Source organism: Cornus florida, unplaced genomic scaffold (genome assembly GCF_030987335.1).
Source record: "Cornus florida cultivar Cherokee Brave unplaced genomic scaffold, ASM3098733v1 CherokeeBrave_3.0.0_Hap2_Chr05, whole genome shotgun sequence".
Classification (NCBI taxonomy): Eukaryota; Viridiplantae; Streptophyta; class Magnoliopsida; order Cornales; family Cornaceae; genus Cornus; species Cornus florida.
The window spans coordinates 54742248-54765632 of NW_026775575.1; the positions used below are offsets into that span (position 1 = coordinate 54742248).

General features: G+C 35.4%; 3 protein-coding genes across 3 annotated transcripts; all 3 read right to left on the reverse strand.

Annotated features, from left to right (window-relative positions):
* Positions 1 to 2865: 2865 nt before the first annotated feature.
* Positions 2866 to 4273, reverse strand: LOC132306503 (pathogenesis-related genes transcriptional activator PTI6-like). Its single transcript, XM_059803910.1, has one exon. It carries the CDS (start codon positions 3928 to 3930, stop codon positions 3139 to 3141), a length of 792 nt encoding a protein of 263 aa, XP_059659893.1. The 5' UTR covers positions 3931 to 4273; the 3' UTR covers positions 2866 to 3138.
* Positions 4274 to 10776: 6503 nt separating this feature from the next.
* Positions 10777 to 15521, reverse strand: LOC132306505 (ubiquitin-conjugating enzyme E2-17 kDa-like). Its single transcript, XM_059803912.1, has 5 exons — positions 15365 to 15521; positions 15135 to 15215; positions 13714 to 13841; positions 12394 to 12498; positions 10777 to 11175 (listed from the first exon to the last, which is right to left on the reverse strand). The coding sequence occupies exons 2-5, from the start codon at positions 15202 to 15204 to the stop codon at positions 11032 to 11034; spliced, it is 447 nt and encodes a 148-aa protein (XP_059659895.1). The 5' UTR covers positions 15205 to 15215; positions 15365 to 15521; the 3' UTR covers positions 10777 to 11031.
* Positions 15522 to 17242: 1721 nt separating this feature from the next.
* On the reverse strand, positions 17243 to 22369 carry LOC132306504 (probable inactive receptor kinase At5g58300). The gene is made up of 3 exons (XM_059803911.1): positions 21842 to 22369; positions 18470 to 19807; positions 17243 to 18216 (listed from the first exon to the last, which is right to left on the reverse strand). The coding sequence occupies exons 1-3, from the start codon at positions 21849 to 21851 to the stop codon at positions 17612 to 17614; spliced, it is 1953 nt and encodes a 650-aa protein (XP_059659894.1). The 5' UTR covers positions 21852 to 22369; the 3' UTR covers positions 17243 to 17611.
* Positions 22370 to 23385: the final 1016 nt, after the last annotated feature.

Genomic DNA, 23385 nt, shown 5'->3' on the forward strand with positions numbered 1-23385 from the left:
TTTCAAATATATTAAAAAAAAAATCTTAATTTTTTCTTCCTTATATTTAGAATTTAAATTCAATATGTATCATTTTGACATTAGGTCGGTTTGATGCGCATTTTACTTTTGCTTTTTTGTTTTAACCCAAAACAAAACTAAGTCTTTCTTTGTATATTATTTTGAATAGTAATCGGAAGCATATTTGGTAACGTCCATTTGTTACAAGAATTTTTAAAACAAAAATATGAAAATGTGTTTGGTAAAAAAATGTTAACAAGTTTGTACACAGGTCAATGAGCTTTGCTACGTGTCCATTAAACACTTCTAGATAAGAGATTGTAGAAATGAGGTCAACTTCATCAAGCGTCTCTGTGACTATGTTGTGATCCGATATATATATATATATATATATATATAGGGAGAGAATATCAATGGCATCATTATTTTGAATAGTAATCGAAAGTATATTTGGTAATGTCCATTTGTTACTAGATATTTGAAAGCAAAAATATGAAAACATGTTTGGTAAAAAAGTGTTGTAAATTTGAAAAATATAATGGTTAGAAATGTTATTTAAGAGTTTTTAAACAAATATGAAATAAAAAAATTACTCCAATGGTTAGAAATGTTCATCACTATATTATTCATTACTATAACGGTGAAACATGTAAAAATACTAAATCAATATGATTGTTATTCACGAAACATATTGACACTATATAAAATAAAAAATATATTTTTTATTTTTTCTATTGTTGACTGAGGATTCGATAAAAAAAAGAAGAAGAAAGTATTAGTGGTATCATGGTATGAAAGATGTTATGCTACGTTTGATATGCAGGAATGGAATGCCCATTCCAATCATTTCTTTGTTTGGTATGCTACTTAAAGTTGGAATGGCCATTCCATTAGAATGAAAATTCATTTCTGGGAATGAAAATTCATTCCACAACTAAACCTATGGAATGGTCATTCCATTATCAAGTAATTTATTTTAAAAAATCGACTTCCCAAAACACCCTCATATTCCAAGTCTAAAAACCACCATTACCTTCCACCACAATCATCTTCGCCTTTCACCACACCACCACTACCACTACCACTACCACTACCTTCCAACACCACCGACTTTCGCCATCGCCCACCACTTTCTACCACCACCACCACCACCTTTCACCACCGCTACCGTCACCGTTTGTCGCAACCACCGCCACCGCCTTTCACCACCTCTACCGCCACCATCTTCCACCACCACCATTCCATTGCCTTTCACCACCTTCCACCACAACTGCCGCCACCGCCTTTCACCACTGCCACCACCACCACTGCTACCGCCTTTCACTACCACCACCACCTTCCACCACCGCCACGCCATAACCCTACACCACCGCCGCCGCCACCGCCACCTTTCACCACCACCGCCACCTGCCACTGCTTTCAACAACCACCAACGTTGCCGCCATCGCCTTCCACCACCACCACCTTCCACCACCGCCACTGCTACCACCGCCACTGCTACCACCGCCACAGCCACCTTCCACCACCACCTTTCACCTTCGCCGCCACCACTTTTCGCCATCGCCGACCACATTCCGCCACCACCTTCCACCACCGCCACCACCACCTTCCACCACAGCCTTCCACCACCACTATAATTACACCACTATCTCCTTCCACCACAACCACCACACTACTGCCAATGTCTTCCACCAACACCACTGCCACCTTCCATCACCACTGTTACCACCAATTTCCACCATTGCCACAACCGCCGCCTTCCAACACCACCACCTACACTACCATCCACCACCGCCACTGTCACTATTTATTTTTAAAAAATTATTAGAGAATATCGTTTGTTAATTTAATTTAATTTAATTTATTTGTTATTAAGAGGGATATTTTGGAGAATTCAATTAGAAATTTATTCCATTCTAAATTTTAAATTGGTTCAACCAAATACTAGAATGGTTATTATCATTCTATTCTTATACATTTCATATTTACAACCAAATAATAAAACAAGAATGACCATTCCATTCTATTTTCATTCTCATTTCATTCTTACTTATATTTCATTTTATTCTTACATACCAAACGTTAGTAATATTAGTGCTAGCTTGCCTGGCGGCAAAAATTGTTGGTTTGAGTGTTGCTAAGACAACGAAGGTTTGAAGGTAGTGAGAAAAGTCAGTCCGTAATTGTAGTTGATCGGCCAATTTAGACTTGAATTTGTGGGGCCCACAATAAGTGACAGGCCAGCTTCAATGTGCAAGACATAATCCTATGCTGCTGCTGCTACTAGAATCGGCCTTGTTTTCAAACACGTGACCACATTACCGTTGAATAGGTCCCCTCTCCACTAACCGACAACGAGGGGTGTGACACTTTATTGGAAGATTCATAAAAATGCACCTCTTACAAACCATAAAACACACGCACACACAAATTTTCATTTATTATTATTATACAATATATAGAGATGTTGTACTATGTGAGACATGGATTTTGATTAAAATTAAAATTATGAAATAATTTTTATCATATTATTAAGTGATCTGGTTGATTATCCAACTATGTGAATTCATCATTCTTTAATTTGTAGGATATATATTTTTTTTCTTTTGATTTGAAATTACGGAACAAAACAACTTTGAAATAAATTTACACCTTCTTGTTGTAAATCCCGTGATAAGTCTCGTAACCTGAATTTGTCCAGACGTATTATTAATTATATTTACTAAAAAAAGAAAAAAAAAAAAAAATGCGACCTTGAATGTCTCCTCAACCATTCTATTGAGATATGTATATTAAATTCAGACTGACTTTAATATAAAAGAAAACCACTAATAATAAATTCATGAATTTTCTGACACAAATATCTTTGCGTTCCGAACTTGGCGTGACATTAAAGGGATCAACTTAAACACACACACTCTCACTCTCTCTCTCTCCACTAAACATCGAGTGGCACTTTGGTCCTTTAATATTCACTACATAATTTAAAGAAATTATACAAATATTTAACAATAAAATAATTACTAGTACTACAAAAATCCTAAACGCCACAAAATCGCCGTATACTATCGGCTGACTCACGATTATATAACACTCAGAAATGTAAACTACTACTTATATTTTGTGCCACGTCACGCATCATAACACTTCAACGAGGAAATCGTTGAGGTCAAACTCGCCCAAGTCCTCGTCGCCGTAGTATTTCTCCGACAGCTCGATATCCGGCAGACGTAACGGCATGTCGATGTCGAAACCAAAAGCGTCTACGTCGCCGTAACTCAGACTATCAAACGGCGTTAAGTCGTCGTCGTCGAAGCGGAGGACTGACGTCGGCGACAAGGCGGTGTCGTTTCGCAGCCCTTCTCTGTCCGTTTCGCAGACAACGGCCGTTTCCGTTATAGCGACCTTGGTGGGGATTGGGAAGTTCGTAACGGCGTCAGGACCCTTCAACCTAACGGCGGCTTTGTCGTACACTGTGGCGGCTTCTTCGGGCGTGTCGTAAGTCCCGAGCCACACCCGTTTCCGGCAGGTCGGGTCTCGGATCTCCGCCGCCCAGCGCCCCCACGGCCTCTGACGCACGCCTCTGAACTTCTTCCGGCGAGCGTCGTCAGTTTCCGGCGAAACCCACCTTCGCTTCTTACTCTGGTCTTGCTTCGGTGACTTTGGCGAGAGATTGAAGTTGATCTCTTTCACGTGTCGCTTCACTCTCCGCACAACTTCTTCGTCGTCCTCGCTGGACGAGTCGGTGGCGTCGCCGTCGGTGACGGTGATCCTCACTACTTTCCGCCGGAAACTCGTCGGGAACTCGCCGGAGGTTATCAATAACCGGTCGTGGACGATCTTGCTCGTCGTGACAACATGCTCGGAGAACTTCATCTCGGAGTTCATGCCGATAACACTGTTTGTCGTCAACATGGAGTTTCCATCCATATTCAACACATAATCTGATGTTAATTTGAAGGATTAAAGCAAGATATAATCAGATCCAAGCTTAGAAAAGATGATTTTAGAGAGAGAAAAGAAGATAGAGAAGCGAAATGAAAGAAATTTCAGGAACTTCTTCTGGGGATATGTATATGTATGTATGTATGTATATAATTAATTATAAATATGAGCTTTTATTTTTTTGGCGGGAATCGCACTTCTGTGTTATGAAGCTCCGTGCAGCATATATGTATATGTGTGTATGTATAGAGAGAGAAAGAGAGGAGAGAGAGAGTTAAGAGGATGGGGTTGGGGGAGAATGGCAGTAAGTGGTACATTTATAGTGCACGGGGTTTAACAAGTGAGGAGAGGAGAGAGGGTATTGCAGTTTCTGGCCACTATGCCACTATCTCATGATCGAGTGGGACGACAGGAGTGGGCCCTACATTGGAGCTGGTTTCGATGACGTGTCTGAGGGTTCTTTTTGGAAGGTTCGTGCTTTGATTTCTTTATTTACCAAACTGTACATTCTAATTTGTTAAAATACAGAAAATAAAAAACAAAAACAAAAACAAAAGAGGTGGCTACAAAAATTGGAAGGAAATAATGGTTAAAGTTTGAAGGAAAAGGAAAGCACTAGAATTAGAAGAGACTGCAGAAACTATCGTTACAAAATGGAAGGGATCTTTTTTGTTATGAGCCGAATGCTTCGACTTAAAATTTCTAATTATTATGTGAATTTAGTACTCAATTTTATATTTTGAAGATTCTTCATTCGGATTCAATAATGACGTTGACATAATTAGAATAAGAAAATATTTCAAAAACTATCCTTATAAATGGAAAAGAATTTTGTGTCACGGCCCGAATGCTGCACGATCCGACTCACACACTCAATTTTATATGCTCAAGATTCATTCTATCCGGATCCATTAATAACGTGTACATTCTCCTATAATCAAACTCGTAACGTTTTTGTTGCCATTAGTCCACCTATGGGGGACTCGGTAACGATTCTGACACTTTCATGAGAGTTTATTAAGTGTGTGTGTGTGTATATATATATAAAGAGTTTATTATAGATTAGATCAACCTGTTCTAATATCATTTGTCACTATTCAAGAGCCTAGTACTTTATAATACGACAAATTTTTTTTAAGCTATTAGATAATATTTACGACCATCGTTACATGTCAAAGACCATTCTCACCCGGTCCATTTAATTGAAGTTTTATTAGGAAAAAGGGGAATGTAAAGAGTTTTTCGTAATCCGTCCATTTAATTGAAGTTTTATTCGAAGGAAAGAAGGGATGGAAGGAGTTTTCGTAATTTTATTATCATGACTATACTTTTTAGAGCAATACTGATGTCTAAAGGACAAGATATCATTTTTTAAAAAAAAAACTCATTTCCTTCCAAGGTGGAAGGAAAGGAAATAATCGTGAGTACAATAAATAAATAAATAAATAAATATATAAGAATAGTTTGTATTCAACTTTCAGATTGTTTTAGTATTATTTTTTAAAATTTGTATGAGCAACCTATTCTAAGGTGAACATGAGATCAACAAAATTTTCAACCCTAGTTAAAAAAAACGTGGGACATGAGTTGCGCCTGAATGAAAGTTTTAGCCTCTAGGTGAAGGTTGGGTTAAGTTAATCTTACAATTTAATATTGCGTTTGGTATTCATGAATATAATGAAATAGAATGTCTATTTCAATCATTTATTTATTTGATATGTAATTTAAAGTGAGAATGACTATTTCATTGACAACTAAACGTATGAAATGACCATTCCATTCCTAAGTAATTTTTTTTAAAAAACTCAACTTTTCAAAAAACCCTCATTTTCTAAGTCCAAAAATCACCATTATCTTCCACCACAATCACCTTTGCCCTTCACCTCCACCACCACCGCTTTCCACTACCACCACTGTCACCACTGCCACCGACTTTTATTATCGTCCACCGCTTTCCTCCACCACCACCGCCACAGCCGCCACTGACTTTCACCACCGTCCACCACCACTGTCTTTCACCAGCAACACTGCCTTCTATTTGCCGCAACCACCTTTCACCACCAGCGTCGCCATTGCCTTTCTCCACCGCTACCTTCCACCACTGCCACCACCACCGCCTTTCTCCACCCCCACCACTTTACACCACCGCCTTTCACCACTACCACGGTCACCGCCTTTCATCGCCACCGCCTTCCACCACCATTGCCACCGCATTCCATCCGATATCACATTCCACCACCACCTCCACTGCCACCACCTTCCATCACTGCCACCGCCACCACCTTCCACCATTGTCACCACCTTTAACCAATTTCCACCATCGCCACCACCTTCCGTCACCGCCACCACTACCACCATTTATTTTTTTAAAATTATAAAAGAAATTAATTTTGTTAATTTAATTTATTTATTACTAAGATGGATATTTTGAAAAACTCAATTTGAAATATATTTTCTTCTAAATTTTAAATTGGTCCAACCAAACAATATAAATGATTATTATTATTTCATTCATATACATCTCATATTTATAATCAAACAATAGAATGAGAATCCATTCTCATTCTATTTCCAATTGCATTCTATTCCGTTCTTACACACCAAATGCAACATAAGATTTTATATTTTGGGTTAACATCTCAATTCACAATGCATTCCTAGTTTCCAGCAATGTAATTTTGGTTGCTTTTAAGAAAGTTAAATTATCAAAAAATAAGAGAATTTGTGGAAAAGTCATTTTTTATTTAACATATAATAAAAATCGGGTTCTTTTGAATTTTCATAATCTTTACCTATTTGTAAATTAAAAAAAACAAAAACAGTCTAAAGTTGATAAAGGTTTGATTGATTTTTACTGAAATAATCAGTCTAATTAAATTTTAAGCAAACCGTGTTTTTTTAACTTAAATTTGATTTAATTATTTTTATACTATTTTTGATAAAATGAAATCAGTGTTTTGAAATTAAGATCGAAGAAAATTAGATAAAATTGTCACATAACAATTTTCATGTTTTTACAAAAATAAAAATTATAAGTTACTATATATATATATGGTACAATTCCATTTATTTATGAATGATGTATATGACACAGATTATGTTTTCATGGTGTGTCTAGTTCAAGTGGCAACTTGCCATTTGGATAAGGATTGAACTATAGTAAATATTAAAAAAAAAAAAAAAAAAAAAAAGATAGAATAAAAACAAAAAAGGAATAATTTCTCCCAAAGATGGAATTCTTTTTGGTGTGTTGTTTTGCTTTATTTGGTCATTTCACTTTACTGTATCTGCAAGCATATAACCACGTGGATTGAAACATTTTAGAGGGTTGAGAACAGTTCTCTTCACTACCGTACAAAAAGCATAATGCACTGGATTTTATTCGAATTATTCTCAAATGGATCATGTTAATCAAAAGTTATATTTATTGGAATTTGACTCATTTTTGAGAACCAAGTTGGATACGGAGAGGTCTTTGAATATATTAGAATATGTTATAGAATATATTATTATTATATTATAGAATATATTCTCACATATTCTAATTATGAATAAGTTTATCATATATGATTTAAGTTTTTTACTTTCTACACGTCTTGTCACCTATATAAATTCTTGTGTATCTTATATCTCAAACACATTAATACAATACACAGTTTTTTTCTTTATTTAACACATTAATACCATTAGCACATCCTCGGCGTCAATCCTCGGCGGCACCGATCAACCTTCGACGATCAACCTTCAAACTTCTACTTCCACACTCAACCTTTAGTCTCAAGTTCATAATCAGCAAAAACGTTATTTGGCCACCCAATTAGCCTTCAAGACACATTAACAGTTGTGCCAGCAGTAGTGCATATCGTAGCAATATCAAACACAGTCAACAGTGTCGCTTTCAAGATCTTAATTATTTCCAAACTCAAGGTAGTTTATTCAATCCATCTTGATTTTGAGGGGACGGTTAGAATATATTATTACTATATTGTATAATATATTCTAACCATGTATAGGTTTACCATATAGGTTTACGTTTTTTACTTTCCACACATTTGGTCACATATATAAACCGCTATATATCAACACACCATGGTCACCTATATAAACCACTATATATCAACACACCAATACAATATATAATTTTTCTCTTTTATATTTAACAGAATATATGAACTATTTGTCCAATGGTATAACCTCTCCTTTTTTATAGAGGAGATGAGGGAATTCTTAATGGATAATTTATAATCATTTCCTTTCACTCTATACAAGATTTGCCCACTCAGCCAAGAAGAGACTCCTATGTTGAGAAGGTATTAAATATCCGAGGAGTAATAGCGGTCTTTGAATCGTAGATGTGATGGTAGGCCCCACAACATTCAAGGGTTGGAATGACCCGAGCATTTAGAGAAAGTATTAAATATCCCGAAAGTATGATACCGGGGCAATGACAACCCTTTGAAAATTCTCAATTTTATTCTCCATTAATATTACAAACCTCCACTGTTAGTGTGGGCAAAAAAGAATACCTAATAAGTGTTTTTCCTGTCTATGTTAAAAAAAAAAAAATAAAAAAATAAAAAATAAAAAATCAATTTCTACTCCAATCAAATAGAAGGGAGGAAGAATTAGGCTTGCAAACATGTTAGAATTGAAATTCCACATAAAAAGGTTTCAAATTCTGGCAGATCTACAACTACAATTTACCCATCAAAGTCACTGTCAACCTAATATTCTTCTAACAATGACTTGATTTTGAATGCCATGTTCTTGATAACCACATTGATATTTTTGGCAACTGAGCCCACTAAAAGCAGAAGCCATTTCAAGCCCTCACTCCTATTAATTTGTTAGTCAAGTTAACTCATTAGAGTGGTTTTTTTTTCCTCCAATTATTTGAAGTCAGTTAAATAAATTTTATTTAATTTTTCTATTTTTTATATTCAAAAGAACTCAGATTCATAATTATTGTACGATTAAAAATATTAATTATACCAAGAATTGTAAACTAGCCTAGTGGTATCTCCCGAAGGAATACCCTGGGATATGGTACCCCTGGTAATCCCAGCCCTTATATGTGGTGAGACTCACCACTACATTCATGATCCAAGTTCCAACGGATGTCAGTGTTTTGGTGCCGAACGATAACATGGTGCAATAAATGAGTATAAATACTTTATCAAAATAAAATAAACCTAAGATAGAAGAAAAATACTAATATATGTGCTTTGGTAAAATATTTATAAGCGATGTTGCATCAAGTCATTGTTGCAACGGTTATAATAAATAATTTTTCACAAATTGTACGGTGAGGGAAGTTCGCACATAGACAATTGGGTGTGTATTTCTCTCTCTCTCTCTCTCTCTCTCTATATATATATATAGTATAGGTCCAATAATTTGGAGGAAAAAAAGGGCAATTAATTAAAAGGTTGAAAAGTAAGAGAGAGTTGGTTGTTGTCTTGAAGAAGCAGCAAAGTTAAAGAGAGACACCACGTGAGCAATTAGTATTTTTCCAAAGCTGGATTAGACTCATTGCTTGTCAACCAAGCGATATTTTTTTTTTGTTTTTATTTTATATTCTCAAAGTAGGTAAATCAAGGCCACACAACATTCATTTCCATATTAAAAACCCAACCCACCCCAATCTTTCATTAAAGAGATATATTATTTGAACAAAAATCATATTAATATTAATAACCAAGTACAAGTACTGTAATTGTTTACACATCTAAGGTAATAATAATATTTGTAGTACAATAATAGAAAATAAATAAGTAAAAAATCATTGTTATTAGGGCTGACTTTGTAAACCTACTTCATAAGTCATTAAAGTCATTCTAAATTACACGCATTCAGAATTCACAAACCATTGGAAAGTTGAAACTGTATATCATCGTGATTAATTCTTCATTAAAAAAAATTTTTTTTACGTAAATTCATAAGCTACATCATGTCACCGATTAAGACAGATCCACTTGAAAGTGTGATCAAATTAAACCACCCATAATGTTGAGTGATTGGCTTAATTGGTCCAAGCATGTAAGAGCTTTATCATACTCGAAGGCCTCTACAGCTTGTAAAAAACCTCTTGTACAATAATTAATGCAACCAAAAGTCGAATAATAAAAAAAACGTCGATTGTTAAATTAGCGAGAGACATTTTTCTTAATTTTTTTATTTGATTCTGACAACACAACCATCCAAACTCTAGTAAATTTCCGGAAAAAAAAAACATGCTAATGTCGTACACATGGAGACCCTACACATTCACTAGATCTAACGACATATGGAATATCTTTGTATCCAATCAAACCCAAAAATATCAGACATCATGAGTGGGCGTTAATCCGAGCATCGATCGCTGTTGAGAGTTACCAATTCGTGTAAATGAAAATGTTGTTGGGCCTATCCCATTCCCAATTCCAGAGCAACCAATGTTAGTGTGTGAGAGAATTTTGGTGCGTGTGGAGAGAGAGACTGCGTGAAATAGATAGATCATGGCTCTTTCTTAAGCAGTGAATTGCGTGCAAGCATAGCACAAAGAAAATTTGTGATTCAAAATGTTACGAATAGAACACCTTTGGCTTCTGATGAGAATGTGTATAACCACCACCACCACCACGTATTTTTCCTAATTAACTGATTTTCTCTCATTTTATCGATAGAATATCCCTTTCGATCATAAACAAATACACCCTACTTTTAATAAGATACATACATCACACAAAAAAAACATAGAATTGACAAGAAACGCGCGCACACTACTCACGCCCACATTGCCAGCCTTGGTTATGAAGGAATACTTATAGAATAGACTGATTCACCATTCACTTGAAAAGAAGGGGAACAAATAAAATAAATAAAAAAGCATCATTAGACAACACATCTTTTCCCTTCTGGTGACTAAAAATTAATATTCACAAATTAAGGTATTCCTTCCTTGCAAGCTTAAGTTTGGAAGAAGAAAAAAGAAATATACTAGAAAATAAATTAGGTTACTTGACAAATTTGTTCTTTCAACAAATTTTATTCTCACTCGAGGATTTCTTTTTTCTTCAGAAACTGCCAGAGGGATTTTTTCTGCAATCATCCCATGGCATACTTCTGTGTCCAGCTGCGGGCGGTGCCTTCATATTTGGCCTTGTCGGTCTTGTACATATGAGCGATTTCTGGCACGAGCGGATCATCTGGGTTGGGGTCCGTCAAAAGGGAACAGATAGACAGCAACACCTGACACATGGAGCTCATTTAGCTTTAACAACCAGTAAAAGCAACATCTCCTCTCGGATTTACAGACTTACAAATATCAAACACAATTTTTAAAAATAAATAATGTCTTAAGAAATCCATCAAAAGCAAACAAGTCAATATTTGAGGTTACTTCAACACACACATAATCTTTAGCAGTAAATAGTACTAGAATGGTTGTGTATGTCGGACACAGTTTTAAATTAGTGTGAGCTGCTAGAGGTGGTGTCACCAGAGACAACAGATGGTAGTATATCTGTATTTGTAAACAAAGGTGGCATGATGTCAATGGGGGTTAATGTGATGGTGGTGCTGCTACTAATAGTTGCAGCAGCAGTAATTTTTGGGTGCTGGGGGCATTCCACTGCTCCTGATAAAAGAGAGGGTAAAATTGTACTAGTTGTCGACTAAAGTGGTCGCAGAACTGACTTCTAGTAAGATGTGGCGTAATGTCAGGTTGGGGGAGTAGTAATGGCAGTGAAACTTATTTTAGTGTTTTTTCTTCTTTTTTTTTTTTTTTTTTTTTTTTCTTGTTCCAATACCATCCCATTCTCCTTTTTCCTTTCTCAGTTCTTCTTTCAATTCCAAGACTAGCAACTAACAACTCTCCCTCCAAGTTTTGTAGACACCATCTTTTTGACTAAAACTTAAAAAGTTACTTCACAGTTGTGTTCTTAGGGTATCGAAAGAGACAAAAAACAAGGAGCCCCATCTCGAAGTAAAACCCAGGATCTCAATTCAGTCCTGAACACACTGACAGACACAAACAAGAACACCTCAGCTTAGAAGTAAAAACCAATGTTTAACAAGGCTTAGAGTTTGGCAAAATCCAAAGACCAGGGATATTTCAAATTTTAAGTCCTGATGATAGCAGGAACAAGAGCAAATGTGCTTTATTCTTATTTTTATAAATCCTAATGTAAGTAATTTATCAAAATAAATCTCTCATGCAAGTGGTAAGAACAGTGTTATGGAAAAAGTATTGACCATAAGGTGACGACTGGCATGTGCCTGCACTAAAATATTATTCAAAATTTCATAACATGAGCAGTATGATGTACCACATCTCAAATTTCATGTGTGCAGTTGGTTCAACCTACGTACTACAATCACACAAATCTCAGAGTTCATGTAATTTCAAATACAAAACATGCACAAAAGGGATCTGAACTTCAGAAACAGCGATATAAAGAGACAAACCTTAGATATGGTTAATGCCGGGCTCCATTGTTCTTTCAGAATGTCAAGACAGATGCTTCCATTACTGTTAATGTTTGGGTGGAAGACCTTAGTCCTAAATGCGACCTGTACAATTCACAAGGTCAGCCTTTCAAATCTCCAAAGCAATGAACAAGATGATAAAAAAGCTACAAGAACATACAAGAATCGGCTACTTCGGAACTTAACAAACCAAAAGTTGGGCACCAGCACTTGAACATGTTACACTAGAATTAGATATAAGACATGCACGCAGTAATGGGCATGATACTATGAAACATTTCTGTAAAGTTTCCATTTTCAGTCTATTCATCCAAACACGCATAAAAAGAAAATTACCGCACTCGGAAGAATATAATTTATTTACTCAATCTTTCTTTTCATCATCCTATTTATTTAATAAGTATTATATATTATTTGGTGTTTTTCTTTGGGCGAGGGAGGGGTAGGGGGGTTTGAGATAAAGCAGATAATCCATAATATTTTCTTCCTCCATCCCTCAAGAATAATATGCAGATAGCATATTAACACCATATATCCAACTCCCTCCCCCCTTTTCTCGGTCTCAATGCATCTGCCTACTGAGCCTACCCTTACATGCATATCTCACATCATGTTGATTGCCTCACCTCCAAAAGCCCTACCTAGTAATTTAAGTTTTTGCCAACCTACTAAATTTTGTCTCATCCTCTTTTCAATCCATCATTACATGCAACCATACGAATGAATCGAATGATATAGAGCCAACGCTTAGTGTTGACATGGTTAAACGAGGGTGATCAAACCTAACCTTTGGCAGCAATTGCACAAAATGCTACTCCCAAAATTCAAACCCACATTCTCATGCTTAGCTTCTCGAAGTTTCTCTTTAGCATTCTCAATCATAAATGTCTTTCTGACATCACAGTTACAACCTTTTTGTTTCTGCTTCAATACTATTAGACAAAGGCTTCTAGAAATATGACATTGAATACCCTTTCCCCCAAAACATATCTATCAAATAAAAGTGTCAAAAAGCAGCAAACAAATTTTTTTTGATAGATCAATAGTCTTATTTGCATGTTATCTATTGCTTATTCTTCATTAAGACAATGACAACCAATTATGTTGCTCCTAAACTAATGGTAAGACAATGGAATTTTTTCCCTTAATAAAAGAATAAAATAGACATTCTAATGTAACTATATAAACGATGGTGCAATTAATGGAAAAACTCCAATTTTAGAGAAGACAATGTCATAATAGAGAACTAATGCAAATTATATAAGATTTTGACTCCAACAAGCAGAAAGGAAAATATACCTTAGGGGGCTTAAATGGATAATCAGGAGGAAAATGAATAGAAACTAGAAATACGCCTCCAGAATATGGACTATCAGTAGGGCCCATGATTGTTGCTTGCCAGTGGAACATATCTTCAGCCACAGGACCTGTAAAAATGAATTAAGCATTCATACAAGTTTAGAGGAAGATAACAGAACAATAAGCAGGGTAGCAGAGGAAACGGTAATCAGATTTCATGAAAAAAGAATAATAATGATAAACAACAATTCCACCGACGACATCTCATGTTGCATTCCCCCAACCCACCACAACACCACCAAAAACACACGCAATGATAATTCATATGCAACTAGCAAAAAGCATGACACGCTGTGTACACAAATCATGATTCCCAATAACTCGGACGTAAATTTTTTCAGTAGTTAGTTCTAATGACCTCAATTTGAGGGGTTATGTTTGAGGAACTTTGGTCCAAGTAACTACAAGGAAAAAAAATAAAAATAAAAAACTTTGGTCTGAGTACACCAATCATGATTCCCAAGCAGTAAAATATTAAACATGGTGAGAAAATATTAAAAAAGATACAATGGGAGTGGATATTCCCTACAATGCACCACATGGGGTTATTGGTATCTGGTTAGCAGCATGATCCACGGTTCACCAATCGAGGAGACAGTATAACAGAAAAGAAAAAAAAAAAAAAAAAGGTTTCCACACCACAAACAATTTCCATTATCGTCTTTCCAATCAAGTGTTCTGATAATACAATTTTAGTGTAACTTTAAAAAAAACTTCCACTTACAAGAGTCAAAATTTTAAGTGAAGAGAAGTTCACTTACCAGATAAAAGTCTTTTTAAACTTGAAAAATTTACCCTCAAAAAGAAATAAAATCTCACAAATTCAACCATCAACTTTAAGATTTAAAATTCAACTATTCAGTTTTTTCATATAGCATCTTAATTTAGATCTAAATTATTTACTCCCTTGAGCATAACTAGTCATAATTTAGATCTAGATTATTTACTCCAGCCTAACTAGTCATAGTACTAAATCCCAGTAATCAGTTTTCTTGTTGGGTCCTTTTACAAGAGTAATAATCATAAACTGCAATTTATCAATGAATATTCAATGGATGTTATCCAAACGTTCTCCACCTATCTGTTTAATATCCTTAAAAAGGAACACGAACTTGAAGAAAAAATCGCTTTACTTCCTAACAATATGCAAGGAATAGGAACTATGTTAATCCAAACAATATGCAAGGAATAGGAACTATGTTGAACCAGCACCAACAGGTAACCAATTTTTAGCCAAAAATTGAAGTACTTGCAAGGATTCACCATAAACATTAAAAAATATATGTACATGATATATGGACACACATACATAACAATATGTGTATGAATCCATAATAATAGTAAGGGTACAAACAGCATACCGGCACTGCATGATGTAGGAGGATCCTTCTGCAAATCCTTGAGCTCCTTCAAGATCCGTTTTGACGCCATAAGTACTAAACCTATATCATTCTTAGATCGTTAGCCAAATATACAAAAACTCAATAATTACACCACAAAAGTCAAGATCTGATCAATTCTTCACCCATCGAAAAACTAGAATTCATCCAAACCACATATACACAAATATATAGAGACAAAGAGAGGAGACCTTAAGAGGGAGAGAGGGATTTGAAAGCGATTTATTGAATTGGGCGATCGGACCAAGATTCCAGAGCGAGAGAAATTAGGCGCAGAGCCAATCCCTGTGAAACCCTATATATGCTAGTATTTTTTACTTTTCTTTTTGTGTCTGTGAAGCCCTATATATGCTAGTATTTTTTTTTTTTTTTTTTTTTTTTTTTTTTTTTTTAAGTTTGATTTGGATTTGGAAGACTGACTTGACCTACTGTTTCAAGAACTTTCGTGGAAGTCATTATTGGCGTACAATCAACGCCACCGCCTTTATACGTTGCCCACGGATTACTACTCTATTTGGAGTCTGAACCGGGTTTGGATCTTCTTATTTTTAAAAGAGTTGATAGGTCGAATATAATTTTTTTTATAGCTTTAACCGGAAATATGAGAATGAAAGTTATGTTCGTTTAGGAATAAACAAAAATCAAGTTCAAATTCAACTATCTTTACAAATTCAGAAAAAAAATAATAATAAAAAAACCCTACTTATTAAAAACTACTACTAAATACCAAAATAGAAAATTTCTAGTTTGTTTACTTCTATAATATAATTTTGTTTTTGGAAATATTCAACACTCTTCTTATACGATTAAAAACATGATAGGAAAGATGCTATTTTTATTTCTTGGTTGTCTCAAAAAAAATTTATAAAAATTGTTTTGAAAATTGTGTTATCATGCCTTTTTGAAATTTTAGCCATTCAAACGAGTCATATAAGTTTAAGAAAAATAAATAAATAAATAAAGAAATTTAAAAAATATTGAGGGAAATTTAAATTTTCACCCACTGGGCTAAGTGTATAAGTGCCTCAAGAAAAATTAAGGTTCGATGACTTAAAAAAATTCGAATATTTTGAAGTCGCTTTCGGGGACTGACCCATAAGCATAAAGGTGGTTAATAATATTATTGTATATGTATAATATATATATATATATATATATATATAAACTCTAAAAATATTAGGGTATAATACTATAAAAAAAAAATTTCAATGCAGCAATTGCCCCCACTCGGCACACACATGGGGTCCGTGCCTTGTTACTCTGAAGTTAAAATTACTGATCATAAAGATCACTCAAAAAATAATTTTTAAAGAATTATAATAGACAAATATCTAAAAATAGATATTTTTAAAACCAGTTTTAATATAATAGTTTTTAAAAAGTTTATTTAAGCAAACAAATTTGTACGATTTCAGAACTTTTAGTTCTTTAAAAATAAAATTTGTGCCCCGACAATTTTGTTATCTAAATTGTGGGACATTTTAATTTTTAATGGACCAGAAGAGATTGAACTTTGGGTGGTGGGGGCCTATTCATATCACAAAATTCAAGATTTTTTCATAAACTTGAAAATTATAGTATACGTCAAATTAAGCTTGATTCGAGTTCATCCAAGTTGAGCTTAAATTGATTCATGATTAGTGCTTGAATATATATATATATATATATATAACTGATTTTATCAATCAATTCAACTGCACTGATCAATGCATCGCCGTAGCATCACATAGATCTAATTGCATAATGATAAATCAGAATTTATGTTGAGCAGAATGATAAAACTGATTTCACGTAACCGAATCTAAATATTTGAGAAAAAAACTTTATTGAAGCAATTGGGCTAGTGTAGGTTCCTTTTTAAGTCCCCACCATAAATTATTTGGTTCTCTTTTAATATTTGGTTTCAACTTTGCCACATCTCCTGTAACAACAGCAGCTTCTGTAACATAGGTCAACTCAATGCATGATACTTCTGCAATTGCGGGGGGTGGAGGGTCAGATGTACACAAACTTAACACAGACGTACACAAACTTAACACGGTTTCCGAATTCCAACTACACAAGGTGAGTGAAAGAAAAAACTGGAGACAACCCTCTTTTTAATTAAAGAATACAAAGATCATCAATCAAATGGTGTTGGTTTTGAAATAACTTTCTTAGAACAAATCATGAAAAAAAAAAAAAAAAACCCTTCCTGAAGAGAGCAAAATGAACCTACATAACTAAAGAAAAAACATAGGAATTGGATAGATTCACACTTTGACACCTTACATGCACATAAGATTTGATTCTCCTTGGGGATACCTAATTAGGCAGTGTATGGTTTGGGAGACAATCTTGCGTTTCTGAATCAGATGAATTCTGAGAAATGATAGATGGAAGCTTGAAATCAGAGAGCAATGAATTCAATGCAATTATGGAGTCTGCACATTCGAGTCCTAGGATTTGTTCTCTTCTGAAGATGCCCGGTTCTCCGAGTCAGATTGCCGGATTTCTTCAATCATTCGAACAACTTCGTCCATGTTGGGCCTCATGTCTGGAACTCTTACCACACACGCCATGGCAATTTGCAGCATCTGCACCATCTCTTCTTCAATGTTCTGGAACCTCATCAACTCAACATCAAAAACTTCAGCTGTCCATTCCTCCCTCACAACTGACTGGACCCACCTAGGAAGATCAACCATTTCATCACGCCCTGGTGATTGTTGTGGTTGTTTTCCAGTTAACATCTCAAGTAGGAGGACACCAAAGCTGTATACATCTGATTTATGAGTTTGCTTTTTGGTTTCTATCACCTCAGGAGCACGGTATCCTGGATAACGAGTTGGAGCAGTAGGGAAGTTCATAAGAGGTGCCAGGCCAAAATCGGAGACACATCCATCTTGATCTTGGTTGAGAAGCACATTTGAGGACCTGATGTTGCCATGAGTAAATTTCCCACCACCAACAGAATGTATATGGGCAATGCCTCTTGCAGCTCCAAGGGAGATCTTAATTCTGGAGTCCCAGTCTAGCGAAGTTCTTCCTGTACTCCTGTTTCCTGTAATTGCATTCGATTCAGAGTAGTCTACGATCAGAATAGTCAATTCAACATGACTGAATTTGTGTTCATCAAGTAAATTTCTCTTTGATGTTTGCATGTGAGTGAGTGTCAAAGAGTTTTGGGTTTTATGAACATTTAAAATTCATTATTATGCTCGACTGACAAGTGAGAAGGTAACTTCTATAAACTGTTTCTATTTATTTATTAAATTTTTTTTTTTAAAGGAGAAAAATGAGAAGGGTATGCATACCATGCAAGACTGCCGACAAGCTGCCATTGGGGATATAATCATAAACTAGGAGCTTCTCATCCTTAGAGTAATAGTAAGCGCGGAGTGGCACAACATTGGGATGTTGTCCAACTCGACCTATAATCTCCATCTGTTGATCAAAATCCTTCTTCCCTGCTCCTACTTCTTTCAACCGTTTTACCACCACCGTTGTAGCCTCCTCCAAGACAGCCTTGTATGCAGTCCCATAACTACCCTTTCCTAGGACCTCAGCTGAAGCCCTTAACAAATCTTCAAGATCAAAATTATACGAACAGCCTTCAAAGAATACTAGCTTGTTCTTCTCAGGCTCTTGCACCCCACTCCCAAACTCCTCTGGTTTATCACTCCTCCCACCACCGGTAGCCTTTCCTTTCAACACACTGCTGCCCTCTCTATTCTTCCTCTTCAAACAACAGAAGAATATGATTAGAGCCAAAATAAATAGCACTGCAGCCCCTCCAACTGCAATGGCAATAATAGCTGCTCTTGTGAGTTTCTTTCCGGAGCTCGGTTTTTGAGGCACTTTTGGTGGGGGTGGAAAGAAATTGGGTGAAGGGGAAGGTGGAGGGAGAAAGCAGGCACTAAGTGGTGGTCCACATAATAAAGAATTCCCTACAAATGAAGAGTTGGGGAAATTTTGGAGGGAAGATGGGATAGAACCATTAAGATGGTTGTAGCTTAAATTCAAACGCTTGAGCCTTGGGAAGGTGAAATTGGGAATGGGTCCAGAAAGGGAGTTGTTCTGAAGATTCAATCCAGTGAGTTGCGTCAAATTCTGGATTGTTAGTGGAATGTTGCCTGTGAAGCTATTGAATGAGAGATCCAGAACATTGAGTTGGGAAGAATAGGAGGCCGGAACATCACCAGAGAAGTTATTATGCTGGAGGAAGAGGTAGTGTAGCGATGGAAGGGAAGTGATATCAGAAGGAAGAGTTCCGTTGAGGAGATTGGATCGAAGGCTGAGAACACTCAACGCATCTAATTTTCCAAGACTGTCGGAAGGGATGGGACCTGTGAGTCCAACGCCAGGAAGTCGAAGTTCAAGCACACGGGTACCATTTGGATTGCATTTGATGCCTACCCAAGATGTGCAAATTGGGGTACCAGGGCTCCAGTTGACTTTCCGACCATGGGGCACAGCATTAGCAAAAGCCAGAAGGGCTTGTTTATCTGAATACAGATCAGCAAGAGCTAGAGGAAGAAGAGTGATAATGACAAAAATGGAAGGAAGCAATGGAAAACTAGAGCAGAGTTTCATGGGGAGTTGCTCAATATGAGGCAAATGAAAGTAGAAGTGATACGGGTCTTGCTGGTTTCCTGGTTCAGAAAAGATGATAAAATAAAATAGCAGAATTAAATAACGAATGTAGCTAAAAAATAATGAGAATATAAAGGCAACATATTCCCTCACAAGAATGAATTGTTCCAACAATTACCATATAATTCACAACTTGAAAAGGAAAGCAACAACGTTTTGTCCATGCACTAGTCCAGAGTATTTAAAAAGAACCGAAAGCAGAAATATTTCATAGGACCTCTTATGTAGAGTGTACTTCATCAATATGTCCATTCATAAACCATACCATAGGACACTTCGCCATCAGCAGAAAAATTAGGAAGAAACATCATCTTTTAGCTCTTCAAGGAGAACTATAACTTCAAAGTATGTAAAAAGTTGAAAGAAATTCACAGCTGGTTTTCAATTTGCCAAAAAACTGAAAATAGGAACTGTTTCTTTCGGTCTCTTATGCTAATCTGTATGTCAATATTTCATATTATCAGGTTTGACTCTTTTTACTTCGTCATTGAAAACCTAAATATTGTACAGTATGACTCGCGTGTGATATGTAACAGTCAAACCAAAAGTAAAGACCTATAATTATTTACTTGCCAATGTGTAACAGTCAAGAGAAACACCTGCAACGACTTTTACAAATTACATCATCATATATACACCTGCCAATAGGACTTCAGCTTCTTGTTCTATAACAATGCAGCACCATCATTTTGCAGATACAAAGCAATAAATTTGTATTAAGAGGAAGAAAACATTAATAATTATGACTATAGGAATGTTAAACTCCTTGACAAAGGCTATATACATGCTTTCATGTCCAAGGACACCCAAAACAAGGGAAATAGTTTCATTTCTGTGTATTAGCAGAGCAAGGCTGAAAAAATTGAAGTATCCGAACAACAGAGTTAGTGACATCTTTTTATAAGTACTTTTTATAGGGCAATTTCTCAACTATCCCACCTCAAAAGCAATTCATATCATGTCTAAAATAAATTAATCAATATCCAAAAGCAAGAGGATAAGGCATCTTAGAACAAAAAAGGCCAAGGAATGATTTTTATTTTATTTTATTTTTATCACCTTCTTCACTAAAAAAAGGAAAAAGAATAAAGGCTGCTTGCCATTATACTAACTCAGAGGCCCAGGAAAGTAAACATAATGCGGGGAAAAATATTCTTATAAGAAATGGGAAAACGTGATGAATGAAGAGATACATGTTTTTGCTCACTAAAATGCTTTAAGTGCAATTTTAAGCTAACTGCTAAAAACAACTACTTTATGTTTTGATAATGTGGGTGAAAAGATATTGGAGACAGAGACTCACCAGTGAATTTTAGGGTTATGCCAGAATTCATGTTGGTTAGACCAGGATGGCTAACATGTCATCCAGAATTTCGACAAGATCAACACATTTATGCAGAAACTAAATGAGAGGAATGCATTCAACTTGCAATAATCCAAATCCTAAGTTCACTATGATAGGAGTTGAAAAGTCAATTCCTTACTAATTGCCTAACCTCTTCCATGTGTGTGAGAGAGAGAGAGACAGAGAGAGAGAGAGAGTTCAGCAAATTCCTTCCTGAAAATGCACTTAAGATTTGGATTAGTTGGAGTGGTTAAACAACTTTGTTGCTTTATGCAAAAGAAACTATTGAGAACTACAAATTGAATCAAATACTAAATATAGATTATTTAAACAACAAACAACCTAACTCATTCAGACCCAAATGATCTTCACACACACTTTTGCTAAAATTAACATCTAATTACAAAGTTTCACATAATCACACAGCCAAACAAGCACTAGTCTCAACACAAAGTTTGACATACGAACCATGAACAAAAAAAAAAAACACCATACATTCCCAGAGAGTTGCATCTACAGATAATTTCTTGATACCAATTGACAATGTCTAATTTTTCTATCAATGTTTTACTCAAATCTGTCACTACCCACTTGCGTTTGAATCAAAACTCAACAAGAACTTTATATATATATATATATATATCAGTACATTATTTAGCTATGAAATTTATAAGGTAAAGAAGAAAACCTTGAAACATTCCGGTCAGATATGATGTTTATCTCTGAATTCTGAGCTCAGGCTTTGCCATATAAGCTCTTTCTAAGCTTGAAACTCCGGAATTCCAAATGGGTCAATGGGGAAGAAATCACCGGACTCAGACCATGATGTTCTAACCGCATTTTCCCACAAATTCACTCCATGAAGATTTGCAGATCCGAAACTGAAAACCCTGTTCAGCTAAAGTTAGCTACTCCATCGCATCAAGGTTTTGGAAATTTCTCCGGATACGCGAGCATTATACACACACACATACATATAGTGTGTGTGTATGTGAGCTTTGGAGCTTAGGTTTGCAGTCAAAGAATTTAGATCTGTGTCACTAAGAAAACAAGAATGATTTTGGGGTAAAGTGTTGTTTGGGATGAAAACAAATTTGCAGAAAAATGGAGAGAAGGAGAAAAAAAGAAATAAAGGGAACAAATAGGGGAACTGGTGGATTAGGTACACTGTGTCAGAGAGAGAAACATGGGGGGAGGGGGAGAGAGAGTATAGCTAGTGACTCCTACTAGGCATTATTAATTAATAAAACCCTATTTTCACATCTGGCAGCCTGTTTGGAGTGAGAGAATTGGAAAGAAAAGAGAGGGAAAATGAGAGATTCTAGAAACCGGACAAGGATTTTCTACATCTGTACAATGGTTCATTTCTTCTATTTTTGTGACTGAAAGTGCATCTTAATATTTTTTTCGATGCATTCTAATTATTTCAGGATTACTCATTTCAAAACGAAAGAAATGACACACTATTTTATTAAAGGTGATTTTTACCCTCTAGAAACCTTGTTTGTTTGTTTGAGAAATGAGAGGATTAGGAAGAAATTGAAAAATAGTCAAACTATTTAAACAGTGTTTTGAGTTTTGACTGTTCTTTTAAATTGGGGGATTTGGAAAGAAATGAGCGGAGAGTTTGGGGGTGTTTGGTTTAGTTTCTTTAAGAATAATATTTTTTTAGAACTACTAATTAAAAGAAAAAATATATATAAAAATTAACAGACGTTTTTTGTTACTTTGCATATTTTTCGTATTCATAATTTTTAAAACGCATTCACAAAGATAGGAGATCTGTGCGATGTGAGACGCCACAATGACCCGTCTTGAAAAATTAACTACTCTTTAAAAGTTGTGAAGGCTCTCTTCATTTTTTTCATTAAAGATCAACAACTTTCCATATTTTTTATACTAATAATTTGCAAAATACGTCTAATTAGGTAAGAAACATTCTCCTTATAAATACTAGCAAGTTCGACCCAAGTCATCTTGAAATGTCACAATAACCTTTTATAAAGTTGATGTATACATATATATATAGATGATACACTATCCTCTGAACAGTCGAGATCTTCGTAGTGTTTTTAGTGATCTTTCACTTTCAAGTCAAAATAGTCAAATGCGCCACATAGTATTTATTTAGAAAAATAAGATAAGCAGCTGGCTGAGTTAGCAATTGATTCCCACAAATTTGTCGGCCAGTTTATAATTTTTTTTCAAAAATTTGATACCGATACATATATT

Excerpts from the sequence above, each read along its gene's own strand:
- LOC132306503 (XM_059803910.1), bottom strand. The coding sequence starts at position 3,930 with ATGGATGGAAACTCCATGTTGACGACAAACAGTGTTATCGGCATGAAC.
- LOC132306505 (XM_059803912.1), bottom strand. The coding sequence starts at position 15,204 with ATGGCGTCAAAACGGATCTTGAAGGAGCTCAAGGATTTGCAGAAGGAT. Across the intron at positions 12,499-13,713 it reads ATCCATTTAAGCCCCCTAAG|GTCGCATTTAGGACTAAGGT; the intron begins GTATATTTTCCT and ends TGAATTGTACAG. Across the intron at positions 11,176-12,393 it reads CGGCATTAACCATATCTAAG|GTGTTGCTGTCTATCTGTTC; the intron begins GTTTGTCTCTTT and ends TCCATGTGTCAG.
- LOC132306504 (XM_059803911.1), bottom strand. Across the intron at positions 18,217-18,469 it reads CTTGTCGGCAGTCTTGCATG|GAAACAGGAGTACAGGAAGA; the intron begins GTATGCATACCC and ends ATGCAATTACAG.